The 25,804-nt window shown below is 34.3% G+C and overlaps 2 protein-coding genes across 6 annotated transcripts in view; both read right to left on the bottom strand.

The window, feature by feature from the left end:
* LOC139976859 (uncharacterized) overlaps positions 1 to 25,804 on the bottom strand; it is a 95,487-nt gene that overhangs the window by 49,387 nt on the left and 20,296 nt on the right. The gene's annotated exons all lie outside the window — the stretch shown is intronic.
* LOC139977264 (uncharacterized) lies at positions 8,215 to 24,837 on the bottom strand. Its single transcript, XM_071986552.1, has 15 exons — positions 24,712 to 24,837; positions 22,645 to 22,753; positions 21,607 to 21,924; positions 20,923 to 21,252; positions 20,511 to 20,603; positions 20,241 to 20,280; positions 18,564 to 18,597; positions 17,255 to 17,287; positions 14,723 to 14,785; positions 13,968 to 14,009; positions 12,226 to 12,288; positions 10,889 to 10,951; positions 9,525 to 9,575; positions 9,106 to 9,162; positions 8,215 to 8,268 (listed from the first exon to the last, which is right to left on the bottom strand). Exons 2-15 carry the CDS (start codon positions 22,697 to 22,699, stop codon positions 8,215 to 8,217), a joined length of 1,296 nt encoding a protein of 431 aa, XP_071842653.1. The 5' UTR covers positions 22,700 to 22,753; positions 24,712 to 24,837.

Here is a 25,804-nt window from a genome sequence, read left to right as displayed (position 1 = left end):
TGGAGACATGTATAGAGTTTAAAAAAGGGTCCGGAAAAAAAAACGCTTTGGGTCATATATATATTAAAACAAGTGTTAAACATTTGAACTTACACATCTAATCGCATATTCTCAAAATACGACAACATGCTTGCTACGTGTTCTATCCATGCTTTAGACTTTGACTTTCCATCGAAATTGCATTTTCCTAGCACATGGTGGGCTGAGAACAAAGTTAATATACGAACAATACAGAATGAGCAACTCGAGAAAAGAACATGTACTTTGGATAACCTTTGAATATATCACTGTTGTCGATCATTCTGAAATGAATAGCAACATGAGTTCCACGAGGCCCACAACAAATCCCGAAGGCTTAAGTACCCGTTCGGTGCGTACCCGTCCATTTTTTTACTTTTTTAACCCTTTTTCCCTTGTAAGTCCATTATTTTGTTGTGGTCGCATCTCCTTATTCTCTTCTTAAGTTTGATACCTACCGTCCCCTTCTTCCTTTCTTATTTGATTTGTCTTTCTTTCATCGCCTGTCTTATGAATCGTGGAAATCGCCAAGGCTACGTTTGCGAATAACCGTCTCTCATTGAAAAACCCTTTTGTTGGTTTTTTTTTCATTTGCTTTGTTAACAGATGGCGCTCTTCAATTGAACTTTATCAAAAAAAAATCAAACGTTTTTGTTTTTCATGACTTTAAATAAAACATAAAAGTTGTAACATGTTTAAGTTTTGTTGTGATAGTAATTCTGCTACCAGTAACAATACAATCTTTATTGAGGTGTAAGTGCTAATCCAATATTGTCATTTCTTGATACGCATAAAGTGGTCAGATGTACAAACAACATGTAAGGTGGGTGGGGATAGGCTGGGGGGGGGAAGTGGAAGTAGTGTGTATTCCCATTGAATTTGGTTTGTTACAAATATTATACATTTATCTCACTAGAAAAAAAAAAACGTTAATTGGACTCTTTAAGGCAGCGGGCGGCAAACGTTCAGGCGCGAGATCCAGGAGCTTGCATGATGATTTCACCATGAACTATAGCAATTGCAAACCCCTCAAATTTGATGCTCGGAATGCAGTAACAATAGCTCTAACTATGGATGTTGGAAAGCTCTTAAAAACTTTAAATATCACTACTGACATTTTGATAAATCTCAAGGCTTGCCGAAACTTTGACAAGATTCATTGTTTTGTTATACACATTAGTATGCGGAACGTCAATTTGGATATTGTAAAGAATTATTGTGTGTTATTAGTGATAAATCTTGTTCCTTCAACTGACAACTTCAGTTCACTCTGCAGGAAAAAAATAAGCGAAACTATACGCACATTGGTATCAATTGTAGATGATAAGCTGAATGACACAAGGTTGCCGATTCTAAAACAACAGCCATTTATGTTAACATTTTTGCAGCGGATGTAATATCATAATGAAGTGAACCTGATGAAATGAAATAGGTACATTTCCAGAGGATGGAAAAGAAGAGATATAGATGTAAAATTATAGCATGATAATCAAATTATTTATTTATCTTTTCATACAATGGTATTTGAGTGTCAAGCAACATGGGAAATGAAAATGGAAGTGACTAATTCAGCGCCTTCTGCAACATATATTGCATAATCCAGCATCACGAAGCATAATAATTTAGTCAGCCTTATGATGTAAGGAGCGGGAGTTACTTTTTCTTTTGTGTTTGATAAATCCTAATTGGAAAGACATCATCGAGATTTGTTTTCTGATGTTTTGGTGATCGAAAGTTTGTAGAGCTATTTGTTGTTTGGGCGGGATTCTCATATTTGTTTCCTATGAAAGAAGTCCAGATGACTACAATTTGACCAAATCAGATAGTATAAAAGATCCAGAGGGATATTTTGTCATTGATATTTTACATTAAATATAAAAAAGTTTTTCATATAAATAATGAATGAATTTTGTTTTATCCAAACAGGTAATTTTGCAAATGTAGATACTGGCATGTTATGGCAATAATGTGGTGTTCTTATGAAATTCTTGATTTCACATATGACAAGAAGTCCAGTAATTGAAACATGAAATTTACAGATTAATAGATGGAGAATGTTGAAACATGACAGTTAGCTTTAATATTTATAAGTTGTAATCTGATTAAATGAAATCGTGAAGATTCGTTCCAGCGTTCTAGCATGAATGAAACTGAAATAAGACTTTTTTTTTTTTACTGTGAAAGATGAAAGTTTTTCTATACATTTTCAATGAATCGCAACAAGAAAAATGAAAAAGAACGAGGAGTAAAGAAACCTCGTAAACAATCAACTCTGCCACAGATGACCCATTGGATATTTACATTAGCAAGGCATTCAACTACGTCAGGATGATTTAAATTTCGGTTTGAACTTCTAATTACTTCAAATTCTATTCTCACAAGTCTTTGTGAGGTATGACAATGATCTCATTTGCGACACATTTCAAATTGGTATCAATTGGTTAAGGCTTACCTGCAACATAAACTGAAATTTACTTCTATTTGCTCTTTACTTCCACCTAAGAGAACAGAGATTAAATTTGTCTTCTCATGTAACCAGGAACACTTAAGAGTTACTTCCGATGACTTAATAAATGTATGGCAATGTACAGGTCATTTGGAGTTGAAAAAAGTAGGTATGACGCAATATAAGCTGCACTGGATAAATTACAAGACCGTTACTAGCCATGTGAATTCAGAAATAGTCCAACGTTATCCTTTTGACAGTTTTACATTATATTTACATACGAAAAGTGACAAGCAATGACGAAACCAGTTGAGTATCCGGTTTTTCAATTCATGTTGCATGATAATCCTTACACTAATATATTTGAGAAAGTCAACTTACCTGCAGCCTGGATATTTTCGACTGATAGGATGTCAATTATTAATATAATATTTATGGTAAAGTAACAGTGGGAATGATTATTGTTTTACAAATACTATCCTTGCCGATTTCTCGGTTGTATCAAATGAAACGACAAAGCTGGTAATCGTGATGTCATTTTTCGAATTATGTTCTCGCCGAAACATGTCACTGCTCTTTAAACGCCTTGTTACTGTTTTAGAAGAAACCTATTAGCGTCTTAGCACGAGTCAAACTGAAATGTGACACCAGTCCCAAAGTAATCAATTATTGTAGACGAACATTGTAATATTTTCAATGAATAGCAAATTCATTAATAAGAACAATTTGAGATTGAGTGATCAGATTTATGTATGGTCACATCTCTGTTGTCTACTCGCGCCTGATAGGATGTCAAATATATACAAAAAAACTAAAAGTTTAGAATGTTGTAAAGATATTCTAATTGGCCCAGGTTTAGTCATAATAAGGGAATTATTTACAGGTTTGTTTCACCAGTTCAGGTTTTACTTCACATTGCGAAGATTTATCGTTTCTAAGAAGATGATATGTGTAATTCCTTGACAAAATGAGGTCAAAAAATTACATTCACATTTATTCACACCAAATACTGTTCGATCCACACATTTCCAAAGAGAATATTTATGGTAAACGAAGAACAGGAATGTTAATTGTTCTACATTACAATGCATGACATTACATTCCCTGCTGATTGCTTGCTTGTAAACAATTGAAATGATAAGGCTTCATCTTAATTTCACTAGTTTACACTTCCATGTTCAACTGATTAGAAACACGTCATTAAATATGTGATGTTTGTAACTCTATAATCTCACAAGTTATTGCGAGTTATGAAAACACTGTGTTACACATCGATCTTTTTCCGAATATGATTTATTATAATAAAAAAAGCAACTAAAGTAGTATGTTCTTTTTCTGTTTTGCCCTATGACAAATTGTTGTTCCATTCTTTACCTTATCGGGATGACTGAAGAGTTATGCATCATTGTGCTTATTATGTAACATTTTCGTAAAAAACACTCTCCATTTTTATTGCCCGTGTCGTGTGAAAGTTGCTATCATAGATAATTTGACTTTAATGCTATTCTCTTAAATTTATCATTCTTCTTCCCGATCCTGTGAAAATTTTGTCTTTTTAACTCTTGTCAAAGATGTTTTTGCTTTATAACTCCGTTTAACTGCGCATTCCAATCCCGATCTTTGTTCTTGCCCTTTACTTCCTCTTAACAAGAAAGCCATATTTATCTATGGGAAAGAGTTTTTCATATCAAAAAGAAAGTACTCGAAGCAGGAAATGCTTGAGAAACTGCTGGAAAGTTATCTCATTGGTTGTTTCACACGGGAATATTTCTGTGTCTATATTCATATTCTAATTATCTTGTAACTGCAAATGTAGTTATTGCTCTGTCTTTGGATTTCACTTCCACTTATAAAGAATGGATTTAAATTTATTGAAATGACTAAACCATATATCCGAATAAGCCGAATTTTAGGTCAACGAACAATCATAAGTGAAGTGGAGTGTTTGCAACATTCAAGTATAAGGTACAACTTGGAAAACGGTATTCTTCCTACAAGACTAAAAGGAACATATCAATCGTCTCTATTAGGGAATTTGAAAACTTGATTATTATATGAGTGTTCTTATCATATAGACACTTATCATCTGCAGAGTTTCTACATTAAGATCACACATACTAAACCGAATGTAGTGAATATAACTCCTTTCCTTGAACTCTTGGATTTCTGTTATACAGTACAGTGTATCACTACCTAAGGCAACTCTTGACATTATCGCAGTGAACGCTCACTCCTGATACAATTTGAAAATAATGTGGCAAAACGTTTAAAATAAGAAAGTCTACCTTCCTCTCCCATTATATTTCTTTCGTGATTATCTATCCGAATTAGTCATAGAACTATACCTTCTGTATGCAACTGTAACAATTCCCATACAAGGTACAAGTAAGGTCAGAACACCGGGCTCCTGCTGACAGGTATCCTGTCAGGTTACCACAGTAGTCTATACTGTGTTTAGTGCATGTGTTTTAAAACGCTGGAGGCCGTATACTCTGGCTTTCTTGCATTTTACATATATCCATGAATGGGATGGACTATAATGCGAAACGAATATCATTTTGTGATTGCATCAAAGGGGCAAACTGCAAGGAAAATTACTTCGTCTATTCCACACGGTCCTGTAAACCTATGCCGACAATGGTTACCATGTAAGAAGATACCCCAAAGCTGTTTTGACACTGTGTGTTAAGTTAGCTTATCGATATAATTTTAATATATAATCAACAATGTTGGTGAATTTTTACATGGGCTCATTTTAACCCTGCTACATATATCTACATTAACACACTCAATCCTTCAAACACTTAACATTTCGATTCATCAAGAAAAATTACTTTGACAGAAATCTGAAAATCAAAAATAATTCAACCATACGAGATAAAGGCAACCTTCATCATGTATCATTCAACACTGCTATATGCTCAACCAGGTTACCGGGAATCAATTTCAAGAATTTATATCGAAATGATCATATGTATATTTTAGCAATATTAATCGAATATGTTGGTACTATATGTTAAACAATTTTACTTCAGCATGTAAGTTGTACCTATGAGAGAGCTCACACGTAGTGTTATTGGAATTAAAATGATAGTTTCCGATAATGGTGGGCCAAGTTTAGCCAATGGCTGATGGCTCAAGGAGGGAACGACAAAGTACGAAAATTATACCCAAACACAAGCGATAACAATTGACACAATATATTATAAAAATTAAGATATTTACAGATTTGAAAAAAAACACATTAACAGATATCTACGTCTTAGAACGCACACACTCCTTGAATAACAAATAACCTGTATATGATGATAACACGCACGCACTGTTCGCCGGCGTCTTGAAACGCGTGCACCCTCAGAAGGAAAGGCACTATTCACGACGCACGAACCCTTGGTGAGATTCCTCCCACGACGCACGCACCCTCAGTCAGAAGGACTCCTAAATGACGCACACACCCTCAGAGCTGTGTAAGCAGTCTGCCAGTTTTAACTTTAATTCCCGACCACAGTAGAAAATCTTCAGCTTAGTTTTTAATAAGAAATCATGTTTAACTGGTGAAATCAAACTCACCTTAGAAAATCGAGTTCGTGATAATGAGTGCCAACAGTAATACATATCATAACGTCGTATTGAACAGACAAGGAAAGCATGGAGCGAACTGTGTCAAAACTCCACAACATGAATGTCAGAATAGTCGGTAGCACACAACCTTATTCTTCGATGTCTCAAACAGAACGGACCACTCACAACTTACACATATCTACAGCTATAGTGACCATACATGCACTCCCATATAAATCACCTTTTTGGGTGCACGTACTTAGAGCTATCTATCTACTTAGCATAACTGGAACCTCAAGAAGAGTGAAGTAATTGCCACTGATAGACCAGGGAGTTTTTATAACAACATGCCTAGACATTTCATGCACTAGACAAATAACCCCCTGTGTTGGACATTAACATTTTCATAACAGTATAAAGACAGGTAGGATACTGATATTCAATGGCAGAACATTCACACACACACACACACACACACACACACACACATATATATATATATATATATATATTCTACATCATTAAAGACTGGTAAGCTATCCAGATTATACTACTACATACATGTGATAATAATAGGTATAATAATAAAGCAATGGCTGTCAGCAAATTAAAACATAAGACTTTAGCCTATGAAGTAGGCTTCTTTGTGTGCGAATGATTACTAGTGCGAATTTATCATTTATAAGGTCACCAACAGCAGTCGTAAATGTTCGGTATTCAATAATCACCAGCCCACAAAATCACCATGGAGATCAATCGGTAGATCACATAATTGCTGAATCATCGCCCTTACTTTGCCTTTTATTTAAAAATCCGACGGAAGTAAAGGTAGTTTTTCATCGGGCCAATCTGAAGGCTGCGGCCTATACAGTACGTTACTTTCATTAGTTTAACAGGTGCTCGTGAGAACATCTCATTTGCTCACCAAATTGCCGTGCGAAACTGTTCGATTTTCTTGTTACCTTTTAATCATGAGAATTATACTGGCTTAAACAGTTACTGTTGATCAATTGCCCGGTCATTAGTCAATAGTTAGTCGTGAGAAGGTACTTGTGCATCAACATTTACCCACAAGAGATTACTCACTTGTTCTCCAATGTTAGCCTGTCAGTTGCTTACTCATTGAAAATTTGCAAAAAGTGGAAAAGCTAAATAACAATTAGCTATTCGTGAAGAATAGCGTACTAACTCACTGTTAGTTACTAGGGAGAAATGGATTACTTTCCCATTGTCATTTACTCAGTAGAGTAGGAATGTCTATTAGTCACTCTTGGATAAATAGGAATTACTTGTGAGAAACTAAACGTGTCATGGCTCACTGGAGCGTAGGTATTGCTACGGCAATACTAAACCCTAATGTTACACAAATTGTAAGACTAATATAAAAAAAATCGAAACATAATATAATAAAATGCAACTCAGAATGATATGAAATATATGAACTATCGACGAAAGTTACTTATCAGTTTCGTAATTAAAGTTGTAGATCACACGGCCAAAGCAAAATAATAATAATCATAATAATAATAATATCTTAGCGTTCCATGTTGGTCGGACACCGAAACCAGATTAAGCTTACAAGTAAGTTCAATATATTAACCGCACGATAGACTTAAAGCACGAAGGTTACTCATATACTCTGTTACTATTACAAAGCGTTTCCCTGTCGAAACTCAGGCATGACAAGACACAGAAGATCTGACTAACCTAAAAAAAATGACCATCGACGGAATTATTTTTTCTCCACAATACATAAAAAGTTCAGTATCTCTGAGTAGCTTCTTACAAAACGTCACTTGCCATATGGCGTCATTCATTAATCACGTGATACAACCTGCTATCCATATAGTGGATTAGGTGGTTATGTACCCCAAAAATATTGCTTTTAATTCATGAAGCCGATGTGTTGAAAATATCGTCATAGAAGTATACCTTCAAATTAATAAATGAAAGATATGTCTTATTCTGTTTTAGTATGGCATTAATGTTACAAAGTAGCAGACTTTAATAGGGATGTGAGATAAACTTATCAAGAGCTATGTGTACACAGTTAGCTGGAAACGTTATAGAAAAGGTCTAGTATGATCGTAAACAATATATGATATTTCACATCACAATTGTTAATATGGAATTCTTCAAAACGTCGATGAAACTTATTCGCGAGATAATACAAGAGAGCTTTTGCGCCATCATTTCCTCTGCCAGTTAACTCCTTGATTACTATCAAAACTCTTTGCGGCACTCTGTGTGGAACAATTATATGCATGAAAATGTTTTGGATATGATAAATACCACGTTGCAAGGGTGTAGAAACAGGGGCCAGGGAGGTGGATGTGGAAAAGGGGTTGGGTAGAGGTGGGGATTCTGTTCAATGTACAGTTTCATATAGTCCTCTTAATACTTGAAGTAGCTTAGAGAGAATAGGCATATACAAAACCTAATACTCGTATTAAAGCATTACAGGAATGCTAGAACGGCCTGCTTAGCCGACTATGAGGCTCGGCAACGATAACCAAATTCTTCTGGAGATTGTCTCCAAGTCCCGCCTTCCACTTTAAGCTGTCATCGCAGCTGAGTATATTTCTTAATTATTAAATAATAAATGAAAGATATCGAGATAGATAAAGACATTCAATAAGTTTTCAAACCCTACTCAAATTGGGGCAAAGTAATTATATTTTACAAATACCTCTCAATTCACGCGCTATTCCTTCCTTTTGTCGATGTTTTATTAATGTGATCAAATAACTGGCACAAAATGTCTTTTGTCATATTGCTTAAAAACGACGCAATCTGTTAAGGCATCAAGGCAAAGAGACTAATGACATGATGCGATTAGAGGACATAATGAGTCTCTACACCACAATTGCTTCCAGCAGTATAAAATGGTGACATCCAGTGAGTTATTTTTCTGTCAGTACGTTTGCACTTTTGCCATACAATGAAGGGATATTGACTTTTAAAATTTTCCGTGTAACTTGTAGCACTGACACAAATGCCATTTTTTTCAGAAAGCTGTTAGGTATTTATAAGGTCATGGCTTTGTCTTTATTGTCCTCATTGACAGATGCAATACTTACTTTCTGCTCCTTAGCGCGATTCAATTCACGTTCTTTCTTCACCAAGTCCTCCTGTGACTAAGTGTATAAAAGAATGTCATTAGTGTCATTAAGGTGTTTTTTTCTGTTTACATTTTAAGTGCTTTGGTTATCAAACAGTGAATAATATATCCGGTATCAGAAATGTAGTATGCACAATCGTCAAATTCCTCTACAAATGCATGGATTTGTATAGCCTTATTTGTCTACATGAGTCATAGCATTTTATTGGAGGCACAGTTCAAAGCTCTTCAAAAATGCAACACTAAGTTTGAATACTGATTTATTTTGTGCTAAAGTAAAAGTTAACCCGAAATGCCATTTTTTTTCAGAAAGCTGTTAGGTATTGAGAAGTTCATGGCTTTGTCTTTATTGTCCTCATTGACAGATACAATACTTACTTTCTGCTCCTTAGCGCGATTCAATTCACGTTCTTTCTTCACCAAGTCCTCCTGTAAGATGAAAGGGCAGTATAAAGGTATATATATTGACTAAGTGTATAAAAGAATGTCATTAGTGTCATTAAGGTGTTTTTTTCTGTTTACATTTTAAGTGCTTTGGTTATCAAACAGTGAATAATATATCCGGTATCAGAAATGTAGTATGCACAATCGTCAAATTCCTCTACAAATGCATGGATTTGTATAGCCTTATTTGTCTACATGAGTCATAGCATTTTATTGGAGGCACAGTTCAAAGCTCTTCAAAAATGCAACACTAAGTTTGAATACTGATTTATTTTGTGCTAGAGTAAAAGTTAACCCGAAACGTTTGTACTGTACGGTAACACTTGGATATTGACAGGATATAAGGGATAAATTTAATGTATGTTGGTTTCAAAAATATTGAAAATAGGATGACTCTCATATATCATTCGCCTGTAAATATGTTGTTTTTGTTCTGATCATTGGCCTTTCTAATTCTCATGAAATTAAAATCCATTCACTCAACTGGCTTTATATGGTGCACACATTAATCAACAATTATTGCAGACGTTTAAGACGCAGGAGGTGGAGGGAGTGGAAGGCGTCACCAAATACAAATGAAACCCAGTTGTTTGTTGCTATGTGATGTGTTCCTTCCTTCCAGAAAGTAGTATCTTGTCGTCATGCATACAAAACAACCTCTTGTATTGTCGTAACGTTGAAATTTATTATAATATCTCAAAACAATATTTCAGTTGTGGGATGGATGTGTATTTTATATTGGTGACGTAATCAAGTGTTATTAAGAACTCTATCATTTTATACTTTTTACCCATCTTCGAAGTTTATAGCATTTGTACTGATGACTTGTAGTTTTTTTTGGAAGAACAAGGATAAATCAGTATTTTGTCTGCTTTTATTTTTTTCACCGTAACTTGAGGAAATGCTATATTAAAAAATATAAATCATCATGTTACCACTTGAAACTGTATTGTTATGTTTAATTCTCCCATTAACTTCCCCTTTAATTTTAATTCAACGAAAAATAGCACACAACTAGTCTTTGTTTTTAAAACATAAAGGTGACATAAATTATAACTTTATGTTTACGTCCTAATGAAATAGACAAGGCGAATGGTCAACTTATGAAATGATCGTTTTAAGTACGAAATAAATATATAAATAGTAATTACTTTAGTATAGTCTAAACGTTACTGAGTATCGAAAACAGTTTGCCAATCAGAAATGAATAGCTACTGATGGCTTAATATTTCTATCTCCACCCATAGTGTTCACTACGACTTGCAGCAACAATGAACTTTTGAAATTGAAAAACTCACCTTTAAGTTAGCACATACTTTACTGATTTCCTCAAGTTCACTATCTTTTGCTTTCAACTTGCTCTACATAAAAAGGGGAACAAACACAGAATGTCATTTTAAGGATCCAAATCGAACCTATTACTGTAGACAAGGGTGAATGTATGTTCTGTTTAAGGAATTGCTTGAAGAATAAGCTAGATTTGTTTGAATCTACGTGTGTTATAATATTGGTATAAATCATTCCTAAAATGAGATAAATGCGCTGGATATTTTGATAAACTAAATGTATTGCTTAGAATTGAGAATATCAGGATTTAAAAATAGTGTCAGAAACCATTAACTGCTATTGAACAATTGAATAAAGTATTATTTTGCTCGAAACATACTCACGTCTTCGTAACTAAGTCATTATTTACTATAAATTTTACTTTAAGGTTTTGATTTCACACTTCTTTCAAATGTATGAAGTCCCTGCTTGTTCTGTTATTTCCTCGAGTCTTGTACATTACTGTATTTTTGCAGATAAACTTGAAACAGGATGGGGCAAATGAGGAATTAACAAATCATCTCATTAATGTAAGGTTCATACTTACAATCCCCTATCTCCGTTTTTCCTGAAATGAGCTATCGCTTTTATAGAAAATTGAGTCGTGTGTTGAAGCTGTGCTTATCACTTTTCCATGAACTTGTGTCAAACTTGAATAGCAAGCAAACCACTATGTGAAAGTTGCTTCTCTTGGATTTCTCAAGTATTTTCAAAATTGTAATACCAAATCAGCTAAAGATTTATCTGGATTTATTACTGAGTCATGGCTACTACATCGGCTAGCTCATAATTTAATGGGTGGTTACAAGTCAAATTGCATAAATGAACATCCAGAAGAAAACAAATCATGAATTGATATTTACTTATCGTAATGAATATTTCAGGTCAGGCACTTTGCCACATATTACCCACCTGGATCTTTACCTTGTTTAATGTTCATTGCTTCAGAATACCCTGTCAGCGGTATTTGTTAATTGTGTTGAGATCAAGTTAATTTAATTCCAGTACACATTTATTCTTTGCGATGCAATTTATATCACAGTTGACTCTACATTAATACTTAAAATGTAGTGTGAGCGTTTGAGTTTTTACTGTTTGAACCTTTCTTCAATATCTTCAAGTAATTGAAAAATCACGACACAACGAATCGTTAGTACGTGAACGTGATTGGTAATGTCAAACAAGTTATAATTGGAAATTTTTAATAGCTATGCGCAGTGACAAGTCTGATGAATGATTCCTCCCCAGATCTCACGTTAGGCCTTTAAAGCCCTTTTTCGTTAGATAAACGACATATACTGGAAGTTACCTGGCAATCGAGAAAGTTGTTACGTTGATTGTCAATTTCTTTGTCTTTTTGTTTCACCGTTTTCTATAAGAGATAAAATGCAGATGCAAATTTACTAATCAGTACACATAACATAGACATAGACATAACATATTAGCACTTCTCCGCTAAATTCAATCATTCCCGATGGAGTAATAGTTGGTATTTTTGTGTGAAACTGTAACCAATGGCTTTCTAAAACAGTAGTCTAACATCAGATACAGGGCTTTTCACAGGACCATTGGAACACTTCAACTTCAGTCCATAGTTTCGCACTGAAATAAAATATATCAAGGTCAGTCATCGTTATTGCAACATCTCAAGACAAAGCTTATTGGCTAGCAGTTTGGTTTTTATGACTGACTTACACAATAAAAACTACGTAAACGACTAAGACAAAATGCAATATTATGGTACTACCTAATCTATATCGCCACAGTATTCTTTATATTCAAAATATTTAATAACGCATACAATACCTTTGCCTTTGCCAATGCCTTTGCCTATCATTGTATAATCTTTTTGACTCGCCAATTATGACAGTATAATTTATTTCTTCAGAAAATTCTGGTTCAAACCATCTCATATTGTCACAGTTGAGCTTTTGCAATAAAAAAATCATTGCAGTAGGTTAGGCCCAGGCCAATCGGAGAAACTAACTCCAAAATTAATGAATCCGTTCAAAGTCAACTTAAGTTTTACTAATGTTACAAATTCAAAAGATTACTTGATATTTGATTGTAGGCCCTATCTACAACTGCACCCACTATCACTATAATCAAACAGCTATTATATAACAGAACTGATCAGAGCTTTGGTAGGTTTAGATTTATTACTGAGGCTTATGCAAGGTACGATCAACTGACTTCTAAAGTACTCCAATCTGAAGAAATATCGTTGTGAATGCATACACTAGAAGTAACTATTTGCCTAACACACGACAGCTACAACGGTGTAGTATAGACCCGTCGTCTTTGAAATCGTAACGTAATGACCCCAGTATTAGGCTAATTGCAATTCCGGTTAAGCTATTCTAAAAAATATGAGAACAAATGGTTTTCTACAAACGGCGAAATATACCACATTTTTAATACTAAAATTGAACCTGTCACACACATTACAAATTAATTGTGTTTATATGTGCAATATAAATATATAAATTTATTATTATGAGCACAATATTCGCCGTTTTGTGGCTCTCGTGGACAAAATTCAATTAAACAGAATGGAGGTAACAGAAACTGTCACAAGGCACGACATTTCAATAGTTGTCGATCTGCCTACAAATCGCCTGTTCCATGTAATTTTTGCAGAAAAAAAGGAAAAGAAAGGAGACTTTTCTCCCATAGATTTCGGAATGTACAATCGGAAGAAAGTGCTTCCAATGTCTTATTCCTTAACTCTCGTTTCATCACATCATGAGATCATTTCTGTGTTAGATATAACTGTGTTACAGTCAACCCTCCAGGATTATAATATTTTTGTTTTTCCCTATACTTTGCAATATATCGATATTTTGCAAAGATATTTGAATATTTCATTCAAAGCCACTGTGATTTCGCGAGATAATTAAGGACAAATTTTACATTTGTTTATAATTTGATTAATTACATACACATTAATTGAATTACCTTGTACTCTGTAATCATTGTAAACCTCAGTATACGTTTTACTTGTATTATATTGCTTTCATACGTTTGTACCAATCAGTGAGTATAACTTACCTCTAAGTCGGCTAATGATTTCGCTTTGCTCTGCACGTCTCTCTATTATAAAGATACATTAAGATGAGATAAAAAAAACTCGGGTGAAATACGAAATCTAGCTTAATATAATTGTAATTGTAAGACAACCAAACCTATTTATGTTGTATTATATTAATATTTTAGTTTTTTTTTCTATATCTTAACGTCAATGCAGATGTCAACGTTTAAGCAATTTCTGATATAATATACAAATTTCCGCTACATTCAAACAAAAAGGTTCACTAGAACATCTCTGTCAATATCAGTAATTACTGCCAATGAGTTATCAGACAAAGAACTGCGCGACTGGACAAGGAGTCTATGAAGAATAAGATGATTACGAGATGACGTAAAGGAGGTATGGTACCGCTTGATTCCAGTTCACAACTCTCTTCAAATAAGGCCAATCCGTCATGCCCAAGAGAACGAAGAAAGGAGATGTTCGGTTTTATCCATATGCCTACTTATAACATCCAACTACTAGATACGACTTCATTTTAGAATCGCGTATTAATGAACCAGAACTAATATTTGGTACAGCAACTACTGTTCATGTCCCATGAGGGTGCATTATTAATTACTACTTTGTGTTCGTAACACGGTAACATGTGTTGCAGGACATGAACAGTAGTTACTGTGCTAATTATGAGTATCGAGTGGAATAAAAATCGACTCTTATCTCATCCTTTACTTGTTCGTTATTGATCTAAAACATGTACTCCGCATATACCCACTTTCAGTTTGGTTAGTTCTTGATCTTTATTTGCTATTTCTTGGTCTTTGGTTTTTGCTAACTCCTTCAACGAAACATTGAAACACATATACAGTAGCAGATGGTTAATATCTTCATCAAAGCAATAGGAAAATGAATAAAACATGTTAAGCATTGTGTTAAGACGTTTACCCGACATCAGTGTTCTATCTATTTAAATATTTTAAGTATAGCAACGGCTTTTACAAAATAAGCTGTACTGTGTTTGCCTATATGGACGGGTTGATTTACTGCACACCTATGAAATCAACATGTAACAACCAAAAATGTAATCTCTGGAATTTGTATGAGCGAGAAATGGATCTTGCGAGCCACCTTAAAACCGTGTGCTCATGCCGACGGCTACAAATATGACGGGTGAACTGTAATATTTACAGAGAAAGATCTAAGTACTTGTAACTATGGTATCTTACAACAGCAGCGGTAATTTTTGCTTCATTGTTTGGAAATTATCAATGTAAATGAACATTTTACCGTTTGATAATTGTTTCCAGATACATATTTTTCACCTTGTAAGAGCATCCTGTCTATATCAACACGGAGCCTTTCACTAAATTTCACATGTGTGTATGTGTGTGTGTGTGTGGGGAGGGGGTGTTGGCAATTAAGAACAAGGATCTTCACACAGCCCCATCTGACGATGGCAAAGTTTTACAGGTCATTATTTTGCAACAAAATAGTAGAATTTCTTTGGAGAGGGGGCGTAGAGGGATTCGAAACAAAACGTAATTTTACGGAGGAAAGGTATTATATTAAGAAAGTTAATCGATCCACATGCATCACGTAAGGTGTTAGAAAACATAACTTTAAATTCATTTATTAAAGTCAGTGATTGGTGGAAAAAACAGCAAATGATAAGTAAAAGGAATAAAGCAAGTCACATGATGCCAAATACACAATTTTACAGGTACCCCGTACAGCGTTTATTAACATAGAATTATTTAGCCTTATGAAGCTCCAAATTATTTACGACGTTTAAACATTTCTCTTTGCTTTCATATTGGAAGTTAAATATACATACTGTACACATTTTAAATAATAAAATTGCTCAAATTTTTTTATCATATACACTTCTTTTCCCCATAGTTCTCCTATAAGACCACTTTTTGACATGTTTTAATAATTTAATAATTTTCATGCCATTTGATAACAAAATACCATAGATGAGTAGATGGTTTCAGTATATCCGGGCTCGGTGTCCAATTTCTAGTCAAAAGCAGGCCGAGTCCGAGACAGGTCCGAGTCTATGGCACCTCAAATTCGATTCCAAGCTTTGAACTATACATCTATGTCGATTTCACTCCTTCCACTCCTACCTCACCCTTACAATAATAGTTATATGTGTTTGATGTATTCAGTTAAGAGGGAGATCATATTTCCTTTGAGCTGTGCCATATAGCGTTGGTTGTTGTTGTTCCAATGCACACTGCAACAATCTCAGAAATGTTGTTTACTTTAATGATTTTCAATAACTCAAATACATTTCAGAACAGGAATTACACTGACATTTCTTTGTATTGTATATCAAAGTTGTGGTACGGTCCCTGGGCAACCCGGAAACATTTCTTGAAATATCGAAATGCTGACTCTTCATGGCAAACATTTGATTGTTGCAAAATCTGGACGTTTTTCTCGAACATTTCTAACTTATTTCAGCATTAAATGTAAATATATCTACAGATCAAGACGTAAGAAACTAAACGTTGATGATTTCATTGTAAATAACCCCACAGCAGATTCCTAGATTATAAAATCAAATATCTTTTGAATAGATATGATGATGTTTACTTCTCTTCAAAGTGCAGAATGATTCCCTTTATGTGCAAAAACCTTTATTGCCCAATATAACAACAGAACACTTTCAATAGATTCAATTTGAACTCCTATTTATAATAGTGTAACTAAACCGAATTTGTTCAATCTAACAGCAAAATAATATTAATATTCAATTTTAATTTGTTTATTTTACAAGGTGTCCTCTTTATTACGGCCAACTATACTGCAACGTGCACCCAATCAAACAGAAGTCTTTCTCAAGGACCTAGGCGTGAATTCGCTATTCTTAAAGTTAACATAGATAATAAACCAGCACAGATCGTCTCGACAGCTTGCGGGTTAAACATTTTCATGTTCTTAGAGTTATTAGCTACAACGAAATTCAGTAAGCATTTCATGTTGTTATAACTTAAGTGCATAATATCCTCTGTTTTTTGGTCCTGTCTTTTACGGCCAACTATACTGTAGCGTATACCGAATCAAACATTAGTCTTTCTCAAGTACTTATTGCGCCCATTCGCTATCGTAAAAGCTGATATTGATAACACCAAAAGAAAATAGAACGAACAGAGACAATAAAGATCGGCTCGACAGCTTGAGGGTTGGACATAAATCATGTGTTTAGTGGTTATCATGGCTAGAAAATAATCCATTAAACATTTGATATTGTTATTAGTTAAGTGCGTAATATCAAGAGAGGTAAATAGCGCATTCTTACTTTCAGTTCAGATATTTCTCCATCTTTCTTTTCCTGCATAAAAATTGAGAATGAATTAAAATGAAATGAAGAACGAAAAAACGAAAAAAAAATAATGCAATCATTGTTAAATACCAGTTGATCATTTCATGATATTTCCATGCAAAAGACTCTGCAATCAAATTGAAGATAACATTGAGCCTAGCTGTGACTTTTTTATTTAGCGCATTGAATCCTGTAATGAAAAGTTAAGTACGACAGCCTGTTAGTGTCATGTATTTAAAACACAATTTTTAATAGAAAATATTTGCAAAGTATTAATTTTCAATATAGCTATTAGAAAGGAAAATATCCCATCCAGTACACATAGCATTTGTGTAATTACGTTTTAGGTCAATTAAGTTTTAAGTCAAGATGTTGTTCTTAAACATTAAACATCGTAATTGGAGTCTTTGGTAACCTGTAGTGCACCTTAAACCACCCCTACTTGGAAGGTCCTGCACCAGAGAGGGATTTTACATAACTAGGGTTATGTCTCATATAATACGTAGTAGTGTCTACTTAATTCATGAAATATGTGTACTATTGAAGTGACCTCCTATGTTTTTGAAAAGTTTAAATGATTTTAGCTAGACTGCGTGACCTCGATGGTGCGCTGCTTTCATCATACACCTTCATCATGTTCATCTCAATTTTTTTTTCAAAAATTATCAAAGATTACTCCTTCAAGTGCCGTAACTTATTATTATGTTCTTGATGTCTAAATGCACTATGTAATATCACTGCTTATATAGCATGAGAAAAAAGTTTTCCTAGCATTCCTTCAACTACTCATCATCCTCCATACTTGGCCAATGGGAGAATGTTTAAGTTATAAAGATGGTTAAATTCAAGCCCATAGTTTTACTGATCTCTTGAACTCTCTCTTCATTCAAAAAGGCTCAATCACAGCACGAAAATTAAAAAGGGGTTAGAAAACGCAAACTATAATATCTACAAACTCAACTTGAAGGTAGGCTTTTTGCTCCTTTTTCACATAAAATTTAAAAAAAAAAATCAATAAAAGCTGATTATTTGTTACCCAGGAAACCTTTCATGGAATATTTTTCTTTAGCTTTTTTCTTTTCAGTTATTATAACGGGTTATATACATACCTTGCACAAACAAGTATCTTTACATGTATCGTACCCTATGATATTAACATTTATATGCACACCGAATAAATGACGAATATTTATTGCAGAGAAACATTTGAATTGAGTACATTTGTAAAATACACCTAATTTCTTATGTAAACTTGCCAGGCAAAGCTATGCACTTAATATTTTACCTTATCCGCCGAAAGCCCAACGTATTCTCCTTTCCTGGCAGAGATAAGGGATAACAAGATTGGCATTTTACGTAATTCACTACCAATATAAGATGGGGTGCTACGAGAAGCAATTTCACGTGTTTGTGTATTTCTTGATATCCAACGATCCAATTCGTTTCCAAAGTCTAATACATTAAAAATCGTGTTTTGCACGAATCATGTATGCTTATTGGCCTTTAGCTTTAAAAGTATTAGGGTAAATCTGTAGAGATTATGGCGTTTAGTTCAATACGCCAGTTCGGAAATACCAGCAGCTTATGATTAAGTAACATGTCAAAGGGTCGACTGTGAATAGTATCGTGACTCGACAGCTTGTTACACAATGCACACACTATAGTGTTGTAACTCCAAATATCGATTGTTATCTGTACTGAAGCATTTCTTATTTTTCCCAATGGAGGTTAAAGTATACATCAATGATATTAAGCTATTGACGGTTAAGTCGTTAAACGATTTTCTAAGGGGGAGAGGACTTTAATTATCGGGAAGAAAAGCAAGAACTCGTCGCACTTGTATTCGCTGCGAAGAGATTGCCTCAGCTTGCCCCAACGTTGCAAACAACAACGTACTCTGAAGTAGCGATATAGGTGCAGAACCTATAGTTAGCATACTGCATGAATATGATCTGCACTGGTTGTAAAGGCAAAATTATTTGAAGTAAAAAATTTATCCAATTTCGTTATCCTATGAGCATTCACATATTTTTTTGTTTTTGAAGAAATGATTTTCTATCGTATTAACATGTTTTAGTAACAATAATATGATAAGCTTCGACGATATTTCCCATGTATATTTCATTGGTGCTAACTTCTATATACTTGCGTAATCACTTTGCGACAAATTACATACTAAATAATCTCAACGTTCATACCGGGAACGCAGTATCATTATCACCCCCGGACCTCTTTAGTTCTGAAGTGTAACGAAAAATTCCATCTTTTCCGATGTAGGGAAATATTATTACTTAAATTTCGGGACTACCACAATAAAAATAATGTCCATTATCTTAACAATTTTCCCGCAAGAACTCGGCTCAATCCCTACGTTATTACTACGTACGCTAGCAACGATAACAATTCAGATTTTATTCACAAATGACCCAAAGCGGAGACCAAGCACATAGATTTGCGCATGCGTAAGTTGCACCCCCGAACAGGCTTATTGATCAAGTCACCTTCCAATATCCTTGTACGCTTCTTTGTCTTAATTTTAAATTGAACAATATAATTTCAAATTCTACAAAGTTCTTGTATTCTGCTCTATAGTTTCTGGTATCTCTCTCCACAATACATAGCAGAATGGGCAAAGCTAAATTAGTGTGTTAAACCGTTGCATTTGACAGATATTAGTTTCTAAAAGTGAAGTCCTGGTAACTGAAACCTTCAAAGGGTTAGTAAACCGTAACGACATAGTGAATACTTAGAAAAGGAACTACGTACAAGAAGTTCCCGTAAATTAAGCAATAAATAAGTATCGATAAAATAAACAAGAATTACAGCCGATCTCCTGATCCACTGCTCAGTGTGCTTCATACCAGTTACTTATTATACTCATGATATAACAGGATAACAAAGCAGCGAAAATGTAGCATTGCTTAAATTAACAATTCTTCTACATTATCGATCGTTTGCTTACTTCGTCTTGTATTTCTTTCGCCATTTTCGGTTAGCCCTTGCTGGATGGAAAACAAAAATAAAACATCAAACAAAATATTCGAGCGTAACTCATTAACCAAAAGTCAAACAACAAAGTATACCTTGGATGAAACGGCTCGTCGCATTCGACAAATAGAACCTAGATATATGAAAGATCTGGGAACATTGGATGACGTCAATAATTTAGTTTAACTACTTATCAAAACCTCCTTTTACCTTTCTAATAAAAGGAAAATTTTTCTCTCCATACCTTTGATTCGTAAAATTATCCCAAAGACGATAAAGCATCCTGCTAATGTTACTGCTACGATTATCCAACTCGGCAATGTTTCCTGGGCAGGCACTGAAAAGATGAAATCATTAGAAAGAAGTTGAGACCGTGCTAAATTTCGATCAACCAAGAATTATTTGAATGTACATGACTGTGGTTAAGATGGTGCCCTCGCATGGACTCAATGTGCGCAGTTAGTAACGAGCGTAAATCTAATATGCGGTCACAATCGTGTACATTGTAATACGCCAAGAGAAATATCGGGCCAATATTATTTGTAGCTTCTTAACTACACAGTACTGTATGCTCTCCTTCGAACATTTGGATACCCAATTTGCCGTTTGAGTCCACCAACCACTGTGTCACATATATCTCCGGAAGATTTTCTTACCTGTCATGTTAACTTGAGCGTGGACAAACCTTACATCATCGTTGCTTCTCTTCGGATCTACTGCTTGACACGTTAAGAATGCAGGATGTCCATAGACAGCGGCTACTGTACTGGTAATATATCTTGGGTTGCCATTTTGAGGTAATATTACATTTTGTTGAATGCCTTCTGTGATCTCCTTGGACCCGTTAAACCATTTTAACGTCATTAAAGGAGGCGCATTGTATGCCGTACATGTCAAAGAAATGGACTGAGATGGACTGATGTACAATAAACAGCTGCTTTCTATATCACAGTGATCGATAGCAAGGACAAAGTTACGGAGAGAGGCTGATAATAAAACAGAATAAAAATATTTAGTCAAGTTTGAAATATTTATAATAAGTCAAATAATATCATGGTTTGCCTGGTAAGAATGGGCATTGAGCGGGGTCGTCATTGTCTTGATTCTTATTTGAAGAGATTCATGGTAAAATGTAAAATTTGTTTTTAATTTTAAAAGCATCGGTGGGAAAATTTTTCTTTTTTTGCACTTTTTGAATGTATAAAACTTTCGAATATCACTTTAACTTATGTTTTCGATGTATCCCCTACACATCAAATACATCTGAAACAGAAGATCCCTCTCATATTAAGCCAAAGTAAGATCTGATCTTACTCTTCTAAATGGCAAAAAAAGCGAACCTTGTACAAAAACCTTTACTTCTCCATGACATTCGTTTTCTTCTGAGGTGACCCGGCAAAAGTATTTTCCTTCATCGTTAAGAGTTACGTTTCTAATGAAAAGTGCCCCATTTACTGTTACAGCATACGGCTCGTTGTCTTTATAGGCATTGTCACCGGTAAACGAAGCCACAAGTGTGCTTTTATGTAAAGATTCTCCTTTTCTCCAGAAATAATAACCAGTTCCTTCTACCATGCAAAATATCTCCGCCGGCAGTCCTTCCTTGACTATAGTAGAGGCTGTGGTTCTGCCTGCTTCACTGTCTGATATGAGGTAGGCTGTAACATGAATAGTTCCTCTTATCAATGCAATTTCATACTAGGTCTAGTAAGATATTATTCGACAGACCTACAGAATAACAGAATAATACCCAGTCGAAATTGAAATGCAGTAATGATTACTATAATTTCTTATATAAGGGACACCCACTTTAGTAATACATTTCTTTTTATGCTGTAAATGAATTCATATCCAGAAAAAATGAAGATTCATAGTCAAGTTGCGACATTTACTTGATGAGACGAATGGTTACAGTAAGTTCTCCCTTGACTCTATATTATGTTCCTTGTTCCATATGATCACGATCGATTTTGATCCAAGAAATTAAGTTACATTGTATCATTCCTTTGTGAATGCAATTAATAAACATATGTGACATTTAGTTAAAACAATATTCTGTATTCTGGTACTTTTTCTGCGAAATTACTTGTCTGAAAGAAACATTTACGTTTGAATACGTCTCCAATGTAACTATACGTAATAGTACTGATGGACTTCTTTTTAAACATTTAAATCAAAGGCAAACATTCTACGTACTTGCATGAACCCCTAACTGTATATAAACATGCGAATATCAAATTCGTCTTAGTTTGGTGGAGTCAATCAGCTTCCATAGTGAAACTCGTTAATGATGAAATACGACCGAAGGAAAACATTGCTGATGATGCACGTGTAGATGTCATACATGTTTTGTGACGATATAATAACGTGTAACCCACCTGAGGATTTCGGCAATACCCATGCAAATATCATAAATATACAGTAAATCTTCATTTTCCAATCTGCTGTCACAATGCGTAGCTTTTTGCAGGACAGAATAACGACAATCTGTAGGATCAAGCAAAACCTGACAAAATGGACTTTAATATGTTATCTGAATAAAAACGATGCAGTGACAATATAAAATTGGCCGAGTCAGACCAGTTATCTTTTAGCATTTTGCCTACCTCAAATATGTCGAGTTGAACTTTTTATTATGACAAGAACAATTGACTGGCTTGCACTTGATCCAAATTATGTGTAAAGCGTATTCTTAAGTAGTAGCCTTCATATGCAAATATCATAGTTCACATCTTCCCTGCCATTTGAAATTTTTTTTATAAATTATTTGACTCCGTCTTTATAATACTGGTAATGGGGTAAATGTATAGTAAATACTGCATCTGTAACATATGGGCGGCAAATTGTTGAATATGTATCTCGAACAACATTTTTTTAGCTACAACTTTATGAGAACGGTGGCAAAATTAAATTTAGTTTTGCTTATATTTCATCACAGTCATTGCTTTTTAATTTAATCCAGAATGATTTGTATCCGATATCTATAAGAGTGAATAGTATATACGTTTAATTCATTCGTTACTTGTGTGAAGATGTTGGGAATGAACACATTGTCAAGTTACTTCAAACTAACAGAACATACATGGTTGATTGCAGGTATGACGCATTTGAGTTAATAACCATTACTGTTAGCACGGCGTAATATTCAACACTTGCAAGTAAATATCAATATACACTTTTTTCTTCATGTTCTTGTTTACTACCTGATGTTTCAGTTACCACATAAAACTTAACGAAATATGTAAATTTGTTCCAGGAGTTGTGAGACCTACTACGAAAAATTGTCAATTCACTTTGCCTCCTTAAAATAGTAAAATGTGGTACTTGGATAATCTGTATAATGTCGTAAGTGACCCATGACTGAGTATAAATGAAAGGTTGGTACCTACACAAAGATACTAAAAAATATATAAAAATATCAAACGCTACCGAATATGATAAGGTCCAGTTAAATATAGCACCAGATCATGGTTATTGACACTCCCTATTACGTGATATATCACCGAAATGTAGATTTGTGTTGTTATATAACACACAAGATAAATCTGCAGTCAGTTCCCGTATAATTTGTGAACGAACTCTAAATGGTACCTTCACATGAACTTATATTGAAATGTGCGATTGTTTAAATTTGTGAAAGACGTTCAACCAGTTAACGTAATTTTTTGACATGTTGAAAGGTAAAGTCAAAATTCACGTAGCCTGTTTAAGGAGCCTACAATATTGGGTTTGTATAATATCTACTATTGAAAATATCATCATAAGCTTTTAAAAAAAAAACCTATATATTGTTCGATGTCAAAAGTTACCAATTGCGTGACAGAAAAGTACTTGTGACATAATATAAAATATATACAATTTTTTTTATCATTCTCAGTTTCTTGCAATAATTGGCATAGAATATAAGTGTTTTGCATTACGTTATTACTGCCTTAATTTCCTTGCTTCCTAAATGTCATAGGTTTTTACGTGATAGCTTACCACGTATCACCATTCAATCTATTAGGTAACTGGCGTCTGGTATAGATAAAGACACTTCATTTCGAACTTGTTAGAGTAAAACATTACATGGAAATGAAAGTACATGTTGCCACCACTTGAACAACAAGAGAGTAATTCATGGTAACAAAAACAACCAAAGATTTCGAAACACTTTAAAGATGTTGAAAGTAAAAGGATATGGAAATAGATATAAATAATATTATTGTCGTAGAAGCAGATTTTCATTTGTAAACCATTGAATATCCATATAGTACAGTTTTCATATATACTTATGAGTGTTATAACTGAAAACTACACGCCTACACATACACCTCATGAACACTTGTTCTTGGATTTAATATTAAGACTCGTTTTCGTAAAGTAGTTAAACAGTTAACGAGAATGCATACCATAATCGATTGTTATGGACTTGTTTAGTATTATATTATATATGTTAGCCTTACCTCGTTGGCTTTCCTAACAAAGAAAATACTAAACACAAACGACCAAAGAATGTCTTCAACAAAATGGAGATATTGTAATAAGCAGCTGATTGACGCCAAAATGAACGGTTGCTGTACGTTGTACGTATTGATTGCATTGTGTTCAAAGTTCAAAATAAACATTATTGAAGGCAAATTGTCAGAGCAAAGTTCATATTGATAATAAACGGTGACACATCATTGTGTGTATTGCAGATCTATATCTATTGAGCGTCTGTAGGTAGAGAAGTCTACATAGTTTTAATGTGAAAGGTTTCTAATTTCCGATTTTAATTTTACCGAATTGTCCGGATGAAATGCGTAGTGTCCTGAACACAGGACTAGAGGACAGAAATAAATAAGCTGGATAAGAAGGTTCACGCATTTGGATTTTGTTTTCAGTGGCCGTTACATCACCAGATATTATGGGATTGCCTTCTTTGTGAAGTTTGGGCAGAAAATGAAAGCAACAAGCTTTTTTAGTGGCTTCTTTCCGAGAAGTCTCGAGAAACACCCCAAATTGCAGAAATGGTACATAAACGAAAATTTCGAGGTTGCTCTCTGTTTTGCAGGTTAATGCTTATTGTAATTATATTTATATATAAGGTAGTGCTCCGTCGTTGAAAGCGAAGCATTGTAGATACGAAAATCACCATGAGATGTAATTGCTTTCCATATTTCACATATGTGTCGTAAACTGTTTGTATAAAGTTCATGTACATTCATATCTGAGTTCTTCGACGCTTTCCTCATACCCTGCGTTGGAGCCATTATGTTCCACACTCTCAAAGACGAATGGAAGAAAAGTATAACTTAGGGATAAAGTGTACAGTATTGTACATATATGTAGGGCACTGCATTAACAAGTGGCAGGGCAGGAGCGTCGTTAAAAACAGGCATGTAGCCACCAGTTAGCAATATACGTAACTTTATTTTGCAGTTATTTACAAACATATCATATATTTTACAAGTATTATTGTGAATATTGAAAATATTATTAGATAAACCTACATTTATCATCAGTGCTAACTCTAACTGTTCTTCTCAGGAAGGTTTCAGATATAAAAAGTGCTCC

This window comes from Apostichopus japonicus, chromosome 12 (assembly GCF_037975245.1).
Source record: "Apostichopus japonicus isolate 1M-3 chromosome 12, ASM3797524v1, whole genome shotgun sequence".
Taxonomy (NCBI): Eukaryota; Metazoa; Echinodermata; class Holothuroidea; order Aspidochirotida; family Stichopodidae; genus Apostichopus; species Apostichopus japonicus.
The sequence above is the reverse complement of the archived record's forward strand: the minus strand, read 5'-3'. Positions and strand labels throughout refer to the sequence as shown.

Coding starts and splice junctions, on each gene's coding strand:
- LOC139977264 (XM_071986552.1), bottom strand. CDS start 22,699: ATGAAGATTTACTGTATATTTATGATATTTGCATGGGTATTGCCGAAA. Junction 20,604..20,922: donor CGCTCAAGTTAACATGACAG/GTAAGAAAATCT, acceptor TCATCTTTTCAG/TGCCTGCCCAGGAAACATTG. Junction 12,289..13,967: donor AATCATTAGCCGACTTAGAG/GTAAGTTATACT, acceptor TATCTCTTATAG/AAAACGGTGAAACAAAAAGA.